We start from the raw sequence: 10098 nt of genomic DNA on the forward strand, positions 1-10098 counted from the left end.
GGCCAGAATTCGTTTTAAGTCATAGTTACATGGACACCAAACATGTAATTGCAAACGAGGGGAAGTGGACTTTGTTGATAGTGGCCGTCCTCGGAACATTATTACAATTGGGTGGTGACAAGGGCCTGGTTCCTCCTAGTGATTGTCACAACCAGGCAATACAAGGACAGACACCCTGTTCATCATGGCCATCATTCCTCCAGATGGAACAGTAGGGTGGCCTGGTGTACCATTTGTTGAGAGTACGTCGCATTCAAAGGAAACAGATTGTGCTAAATGATGCTTTGTCAGCAGTTGTCAAGGAAGAAAGTCACAAATGGGAAGACAGTGACCCTTGTTCATGGTGGCCATCTTTCCCTGAAAAAAACCCACACAATCGCGAAAGGCCCAGCTCCTAGTGGTCATCATTCCTCTGGAATGTTCCAACTAGTCGCTATCAATGTAGGCACAAACAGAAAATGATGCTGACCTACTGTTTCAAATAGTCACTACTTCCATCGTCATAAATCAGCAGCAAAATACAATAAAAAAGGCTTTTATGTAATATACTTTATTAGTACGTACAAATAAAATGAATGCCAGCATTCCGTAGCAAATTATATAACATATTACATGTATCATCCATTCACACAAATCCAACTGATGCCAAGTTTTTGAAGAGGCTCAGCTGGGGTCAATTAAGGGAAGAGATGGTTCCAGCATCTCGACAATCTTGTATTGAATTCCTCCTTGCTGTCTTTGTAACACCATGCATATTGGTCAGGAAGTTCAGAATGTAGTTCCATCGACAGAAGGCTTATGGAACCACCAAGATAAGTGCTAGCGACCTAGTCATCAGAATCCTCGTTGGATAGTGTATCCTTCACCATGGCTGGGAAATATCTGCCTGATGAACACAGCATGGCATAGCTGGACCGATACGCTTCGTTGAAGCAACTGAAAGACAAATTAAAATGATTTGCACTGAAGAGGCCCAAAGAATTTTTTGCATCGGTGAGCTATTAACAAATCGTTCACCTGCAGGTAAATCCGATCCTTGTCTGGTTTAGTATTCTTCATAGGTCGCAGCAGTGACCAGGTATTTAGGCACCTGTGATGACCCCGCAGACCAGAGACTTTTGTCTCATGTCATTGATTAGAATTCTGTTTACAATTGCTAAAGACAAATCAGACATCGACACCTTATGGCTATGAAGCCTCTGTTTGAAAATACCTACCTGTACTCAGGATTGGACTCTTTCAGGTAATCAAGGAGCTCAACAGCTGTCTTGTCAGAAACAAGCTGTTCAACTTGGAGAGTATCAACATGGCCTTTCAGCAAGACAAACTGGGTCAATTTCTTCAACGATTTGTACTGGATGAGTTCACATTGGCTTGGAGCTGAAATGAAAGAGAAGTGAGAATGAGATGCTCGAGTTATCCAATAAGCTTGGATTCAAAGGAGAAATACATCCCATGAGCGCTCCTCCTTGGTGGCATGCTTTTCTATCACAGGATAACCTAACTCCTTGTCACAACTGCCACACAATCCTATTCCTGGGGCAAGCAAGTAAGCTGAAGTGTCCTGCACAAGGACACAGATAACTAGTGATGATACTTCTGACAGTTGAATCCAGAACCCACCGATTATGACTACAGCTCTCCTATACCACTGATCTCCTTGCAAAAAGGAGACAATGAGACACTCAGCCATCTGGATATTACTAATGAGGCAGCCAAGTTAGATGATAAAACCTTACCTTGTTTCTTTTGGTGTACATGTAAGGCATGAAGGTCAAGATCCAGTTCTCGGTAGTTTTCTATAGAAACTGGAGAGTCATTTGAAAACAGATTTTTTGACTTTGCAACTTTCAAACCTGTCAAAGATGACCAAAATGACAGTTATCATAGGGCGGTAAAGGTAGTCTGAATCTAATATCATGGTCCCAAGGATTGGCTTTTCATCTGATATAAAGTGTTGGATCATCAGCTTGCAAGCAATGTGGAGATTCAGGCATAATGAATCAGAAAATGAGACAATATCACCTCATGCTGTAGATGACGTCATCACCACCATGCCATGTACATGTATGAGTTTACATCAGTCAATAGCACTATATTATGTGACATCGAATGCCGAATGTTGCATAAATCTCACATACACATCAGCTGTGTTGTACAGACATAACGTCAGTTTTGTAGCCCACAATCGTATTTGCACGACACATCATCTGTACACAGGACAGACAGTCTTGCATTTCTAAAAGGTCATTCTGATTACCTTTTTGAATGAGTTGATACTCTTCTTCCATTGAATAAAACTTGGAGAGCACATCTGCAAGGATTATTTTTGCCTTCAAGACATCTTTTGCACATGTTTCCTCTGAAAAAGAAACACTAAATAAAACTAAAATCTTGTAAAAGTAGATTTAATTATTTGGACCTCAAGAGACTTGAGACCATCTTTAAAATGTGTCTTTGCTTGCAAACCCATCTTTCTGACTGTATGTGTGACTCTTAGGTAACCCGAGGACATCGATAGTGCAAGCATGTTACACCAAGGGTGAGATTGACATCCATAGCCTTGGCAGGCAACAAATCTAGGAGAGACAACTCCGAAATCAACCAAGCAGTGGCAGTGATGCTACCAGATGGCAGCCACCCCCACACTTGCTCGATGGCTGCAACCATCGCTACAGAACTCTTACAGAAATGACCATGGTCTGACTGTGTACCTGCATGCATTTACCCAGAACCCACATTCCAGATCTTGAATAAAACACCTTACCCGATAAAGAGTCTAGTTTTGCTTCTGCCAGCAGATTGGATACCGATTTGTAATCATTTTCCAACTCCACGACACTCCGGTGTAACTGAACATGTTTGTTTTTTGAAGACGACAAGGCCTGACAAGGGTTAAGGATTTTAAAATCAATGTTCAATGTCTCGAAGATCTAATCACTTCATGACTTCAACAACTTGCATTCTTTTGACAGGATACCGTATTCAGAGAAAGGCAAAAATTACCACAGTGAGGTAGGTATATGGCAGTCCGTCAGTTACCAAACGCAGGATTGTCTCTCAGTATACATGTACATGTATGCCACTGACAGTGTCATCAAAGGATACATGCTCATATCTGTTCAAAAACTTCTGTTCACAATCTGTTTTATCAACAGTTGAGGTATGACAGGCTGCTGCAAGCTTCTCTCTCAGTTTCCGATTGGTGTGAAGAAGCTTCTTGAACTTTCCTGGTAGAGAAAGTTTGCCTCTGAAAAATATTTAAAATACCAAAAGATGTTTGAAGATGTTCTTGCCTATAGTCCCCTTTTAAGTCTGCTTCAATCTACTCTACATGAGTGGTGCACTACTCCCTGAACTAGAGTTGAAAACAGCAGTGTTCTGTATGCAGGGACCATATTAGCAGATCAGAATAGCTAGATTTCTGGCCATCTTTCAGAGATGTTTGCTCCCAGCTTCTTACTTCATTCCAGTCAGGACACACTGGAGATTTATTTCACCTCAATTCAACATCTTCTCAGAAGATGAAGTCCCAAGAAACTCATCTTCCAGAACAACTTACCCATCCTTTGGAAGCAGGAACTCTGCCTTTTCTTCAGATTTCGCACCAGGTGCTATCGTCTGCTGCACATTCTTTGGATGAGAACTTGGGAAGCCAACACCATCTCCTATCACACCTGCTTGGCGAGAATCCTTGGTTGTCAGCTCTTTTGAGTTCGAAACAGACATGTTCTCACATTCATTGCCATGGTGAGTGTTTGTGTGAGTATTTTCAAGAGGAGGGAGTCGAGTATTGGGCACTTCTCCATTCAAATCTTTGAAACAGTCTGCACTACGTTGTTCTGGCTTTGATTTAGTGACTTGTCGCTCACTAGTTTTACTTGCAGACGAACGATCAGCTGACCTGGGTCTTGATACCAACTTTTTCTTGTGCAAATTTTGGTCAGTCTTAAATGGAGCACTACTGTGAGCTGGAACATATTTTGGTTTAGAGTCTGCAGACTTTGTCACCTTTTGTGCATAACTGTGACGCTGACCTCCCGGATTTTTACCAGTCCTGGTCGAATCACAGACAGTCTTTACATTGTCTTTGTTTGTAGTCTTAAGAGGTCGGCCTGGATCTTTCCCTGAGGGTTGTGGCTTTGGTGGTTTTGCGACTTTATTATGAGGTCTAGCTGGTTTGTTTTCTGACAACTGGAATGAATAGCATCAGATTGTCACTTTATGAATACTGATCATCACGGTGTAAGATCAGAAAAGCTAAATACTCAACAGATCTAGAAAAGTACTCATAATATGGATGGGATGGTGTTTCTATACTCGCAACCAGTAGAAGTTAGGGAGGTGCCCTAATATTATAACTATTGGAACGACAGTTCACCTCATGAATATCGGATATATACATAATCAATGAAAGCCCATAATCGAGGCGAATGCCAGGAGCGTATTGAAGGCTCTCTAATGTCTTTGTTGCCATGATGGTACAAGAATAAAAACACAATCGTAATCCAACTGAATTCTGAACAGCATGTTCAATGCTTTTCTATTGATTTGCAACTTTGAATATGATATGATGACCAGTGCAATTGCTGCAACCACAGGTAATACACAAATGCATACATACCTTTGCCTGCACGTCCCTAGCCTTTTGTGCCTTTGCCAGGAGGTTGTCCAGAAGTGCCAGGTCAGATTTCTCTTTCTCTGAAATGTCATCCTCTTCTGAAACAAAGGTAATTATCAAGTACGAATTAGGAGTACTTCACGAACGCAAGTCCAAAACATGCCAACCGGTAAGATGTGCGGATGAAACATTTGAACATGATAGCAGGCCAAGGTAGATGGCGTTGTAAAGGCAATAACAAGGGAGCCAAATTGGTGGTCTTCACATGACTAATACGCACACTTAGAAGACTGGTCATATTCAATTTGGCCACGATATATTCCTTGTACACAAGTTATTTCCTACTGGCTTAAGGTCATACACTTACCATTGTTATTTTGGTTTGGGGGCATTTCTCCCTGGGTTTGTACTTCCCCACTCCCTTCTGATTTTTCACCAAAAGCAAATGATTTTTGTATCTTCTTTGGCCTGAAAATGAATGATAATCATTGAGTAATGGGGCTGCGCCAAAGATAAGCAGGGCCTTCAAATATTTCCTTCTTTTCTACTGGTAGGTATGTGACTCAAGCTCATGGAATTTATAGATAATGCAGTGAAAAGCACCAGAGATATTAACAGACAGGTAGTTGGCATAGATTCCAAGAGGAAGTCTTTGAGGCGCAACAGATCTGACTTGCCTTTTTTCGCGATTCCAATAACTCCTCTAATCTAAATGAGAACAAAAACTTACCATGGTAGAAAAAGTGATCTACAATCATTGCAGACGACTTCAGTTTGCTGACGCCTCTCTTCATAGTGGTCATACAACCAGAGGATGAGGGATACACTCCTGAAACAAGACATGCAAAAATTAAGGTATCTTGAATGAGTTTTTACCTTTGAACTTGAAGATGAATTCAGATGTTGTCAGTTCCCAGTCACTTACAAGGAGACCTGAGCAATGAGCATTCCTGAACTAATGAGAAATATGGAATACCACTTGCATGTACATAGCCAGTGGTAGTGAATTATCCATGCATCAATCTTAACCTTTCCCAACAGTCCACAGAACAGGCAGACAACTGGTCTACAGGGACATATGGACAACTTGGGCATCAGGTAGAGGATATGCAAAGGCAACTGGTCCTAAGTAAATGAAGACTACCCTTCCAGATTGTCTGCTTGTCCTATTCGTCTGTCCCACCCAGAACAGACCGATTTGTTTTGTGAGTCTCCGTTGGCCATTCTCAAACATGCACACTTCCATTCATTCCCGATATCTCACTAATAGTAACACAAGTAACAGATCCATCTTTCATGATTGTGTTAATACCCAACAAGCTTCTTGCAAATGTTTTACAGAAAGCGTAATTGGGGGAGGGCTGGGAGTCATTCAAAAGACCTGGGCACGAGTTTATTCATTTCCTTTTGCCTTGTGCCGTCTACTTCCTCAGTGCAGTGGTGTACATTGTACCAGGCATATCCTGTGTTGAAATGGACACAACATGCAACAACCACAACATGGAAAACAAAATGATCAAGAGAAATGTTCAGAAAAATATTTTATTTCGTTCTTTAATACTTCCAAATCCATCACATACAAAGTCTTATGGAAGCATTTTTAACATAATCATACATAACCTGAAAATACTTGCATTCATAATAGCAGACATGAATAATTGAAAGCTTTCCAAAACAGAACTTTTCCCACCACTGATATGACTTAGTTTAAGTAACCTATTTATATAGAGAATCTGCTATGGTTATGGTACACTTAACATAAATGAGGCAAGATATGGTTTCATAGTTCATCCTCCCAATTTCTATAGAAATGACACGCTTCAAATGTAATCGAATGTTCACAAACCAAACCCAGTCTTAACATCTCACAAGCATCGATTGATTTGATCTACTCTTGACTTAATAAATGCAGAAAAGAGGAAATTTAAAACACATTCAGTCATGTCAGTTACATGGACACATGGTTGAAAATATACCTTTCAAAATGGAATAGGCCTACAGTGATTAAGCTTTCAGATATCCATACTGAAAACTATAGTTCCACTCCCAATCTTTGTTCCGAGCCCTTTGGCGCAGAACAGTCAAGAATGTACGACCACCAGGCCCTATCACTATATCAATGGGCAGCTTGTGGGAGCTGTCCATATTCGTGGTTCTCAAATATAAAAATAACCGGTACTGGCGACTCCTACAGACATTCTTACACTCGAAACTTGCCCCAACTGAATAACGCCGTATTAGTAAGAAAATACAGTTTTCTTCATCAATGGGGTAAGTCTCAGTTTCCCGCTGTAGAATGTTCTGTGCCTGGACTGTCGAGCTACTGAAAGGAAGTGAAACTGGAACCTTGGCTCTACTCAAATGCAACGAACACACACAAAGATGCAAAAGGACACCCTTGTCGGCACATTTTTCAAAACGACCATATTCCGTCATGCGTTTAAATGAGAGAAGTTGCATGCTCTCCTTTTGACCAACACTCGATTTGACAACAGAAAAGAAAACTTCCTCAGTTTTTCTTCCATCTGGCTCTTCGAAACCAACTCGTAAATCTAACCTAGTTATGACTGACCCGTCCTGTTCATTACTCTCCTGGACATTAGTAAAACTTTCTGCAACTAGCCTCTGACAAGAACCAAAACCACTTTTGGCAGTAGGATTAGCCTCTTTGTACTGAGCTTGAATTATGTTATTGAGGCTACCAAGAGCAAAATCAGCTATGACAGCATAAACTGAATTATTTGAGACAGGGGTTCGATGACCTTGGCATATGCAAAGATGTGGAGTGAGATGGGGCATGTCCATACATGTTCTGTTTGGTGATACCACACTGAATAAACCATCAGGGTTCAAAAGATATCTGCTGTGTTCATCACCGACTGATGATGTATGATTTGGTATCAAGGACTTCAAAGTGTAATGGAGATCCAACAAGCTAATAAGCCTATTCTGATTCGTTGCAAGGGCAGACAGCTTTTCGGCACCAAGTTTATGACGGACACCTTCCGGAATGACTATGAAAAGTGATGCATGGTAAAGTTCAAGACGTCCCTCAAAAGTGTTCTCAACAAACGGACCATATGAATTGCCATGATCAGAAAACACCACAGTCAACATGTTCTGATTTTGCAAGCTACTTTTTATATACTTGGCCAGCGGGTCATCCAGTGTTTTCAAACGGGAACCATATTCTTCATGACTGTCATCATTTGCATAGTAAGTTATGAAATTTTCCTTTGCAAGGCTTAACTTTCTCTGATATCTTTGAAGATACTCAAGGAAATACTGATTCATAGTGCGTCCATTGAAACACACCTTTGGAAGGTTGTGGAATGGGTCTTTTTTGCCATTAGCTCGGAGAATTTCACAACTTGCCAAACTAATGTCAGTATCATCTATACCAGCTTTATCGAAAGCTCTCCTGAGGTGATGCCAAGTTTCTGAAATAGAGGATGATTTGTTGAGGACTAGCAGGTCTTTTGGAATCCCCCATTCCCATGTCCAACACAAATCCTCTAGGAACAAACTTCTGTAGCCATTTTTCTTCAACGGTTTTAGCAAAGTCTCGTAGGAAAGAGGTCTGTATGGTTTATCATAAGTTCCAAATGGTTTTTTCTTCACATCAACAATACCGGCAAATAGTGCTTCAATTGATTCAAAAGTCCTGGCCTTTATAGTTTGGAATAACTTGAAGTCAAATACCCTACCCTTTAGTTTAGGCTCCCGATTTATTTTTTCAAATGTTCCCAGAACTTTTGGCAACGAACGATAAAAGTGATGCCTAGAGACTGAATCAAGAAGGATCAAGTTGATATCAATCAGACTATTCTGCCCCATTTGAGCTTGTTTTAGCTGTATTTGAACTTGGGGCGGAAGGACTAGTAACTGAGTAGCTTTATTGGAGTTGAAATAATCCAAGTCCTCATCATAGTCATAAGCATCGCGGGCAGGAACACCATTACGGACAGGCTTGACAGGTTCACAGCGTATAAAGCAGAAACCAAAATGTTTTTTGTTATGTGTTGGATGAATTATCTCTGCTATCCTGTTTTCCAAACTTGTGGCAGTGGCAAACTTCATCCATTCTAAATGTCCATCTTTCTCATTAGTAACACCCAGTTCTAGCTCTCCTTTACACAACTTCTGCTTACAATCCACATGAAAGTCCCCAACAGAAATTTCTCTTATCTCACAGATGTCATATTTTACCTGCTCTTCGTCACAACTAGCAGTATCCAAGTTCCCAAACAGTTTCTCTATTACAGAACATGCTTCAGCAGTGGGGATTGTCCTTTTACAAGAGACGTTACCAGAAATGCCTTGTGGCACATAGATTGACTTAGCTTCACACTCAAGACCAGTATTCGGATTCAGAGTAGATTCCTTTGCTTTCTTCCCTTTTATTATTCTAAGAATTTCAATAGTTTTACTATCTATTCCCTGAGAATAAGCTGTATCGAGTTTTTGAATGTTTGACAAGTGGGTGGTGTAATAGTTCAGAAGAAACCACAACAGCCATAACAGTAGAAACACTTTGAATAGCGTCAACTTGTGCTGTTTTGCAAAGCGTGCCATTTCCTCCACTGACATTGAAAGAAGCAGTCCTCAGTTTATTTCGGTTTAACATGGCATCGTGCCCAAAATTCCAACGAAAGAATCCCTCCTTCACGGCACTTATAGCATCATGTTCCATCTCTCAGCATTAACACTGACATCATCAGATTCTAGACAAATATAAACAAGAAACGAAACATCAATTTCAGGAGTTATTATGATTTATTCATGAAAAAATGGATCTGGTGGACTGGGTGTTACTGGTGGTGCATTGTACGGTACCTCTTGCGCTTCATCTACAATACTCAATACTGATTACTGTCCTGACATTGAGAATAGCCTAGTATAGATTGTCATGTCAAAATACCTCATCAACTATATTTATGGAACGAGTTTACAATCCCCGATCACACCCCAAAAAAAGGTCATCGGTTGACTAACCAAGCACCACTGTTCAATGGATTTATAGTTGAATGCGATCAAACTACGTCATTTCCGATCGGGGATTCTAAAGTTTAGCCATATTTATAGCCCTAAACTAACTCTAACAATAGAATAATGTATAAAGGCTCAGTAGATAAAACAGTAAACAATGTGATTAAAAGTGACAAGGATATAATGCCACACTGCAGTTCAGTTCATGAGTTTACACGTTGCCTAGACTTTTTGGGACACCCTGTCGGCCTGTGTCGTTGATGTTTTTATCAGTTTTATGACAAAAAGAACGTGATTTTCTCTGGATTTCAAGGACCTTTTCGTTATGTTATGAAGTTCAACATTAACTACACTTCTTAAGAATACAGAAAATGCTTTGATTGGGTAATCGAATTACGTAATGAAGCTACAAAACATGAAAAAGTATCTCACCCCGACAAAAATTCTTTCGAGATAGGCGCCGACATTTGTAAATGTAATCGATAACG

General features: G+C 40.4%; 1 protein-coding gene across 1 annotated transcript; it reads right to left on the minus strand.

Annotated features, from left to right (window-relative positions):
- Positions 1–571: 571 nt before the first annotated feature.
- Positions 572–10077, minus strand: LOC135496821 (uncharacterized). Its single transcript, XM_064786352.1, has 11 exons — positions 10043–10077; positions 5352–5450; positions 4989–5089; positions 4625–4719; positions 3563–4194; positions 3109–3250; positions 2768–2885; positions 2261–2362; positions 1740–1856; positions 1218–1380; positions 572–936 (listed from the first exon to the last, which is right to left on the minus strand). Exons 1-11 carry the CDS (start codon positions 10075–10077, stop codon positions 828–830), a joined length of 1713 nt encoding a protein of 570 aa, XP_064642422.1. The 3' UTR covers positions 572–827.
- Between the last annotated feature and the right edge of the window lie 21 nt (positions 10078–10098).

The sequence above is a fragment of the Lineus longissimus genome, chromosome 1 (assembly GCF_910592395.1).
Source record: "Lineus longissimus chromosome 1, tnLinLong1.2, whole genome shotgun sequence".
NCBI classification, from domain to species: Eukaryota; Metazoa; Nemertea; class Pilidiophora; order Heteronemertea; family Lineidae; genus Lineus; species Lineus longissimus.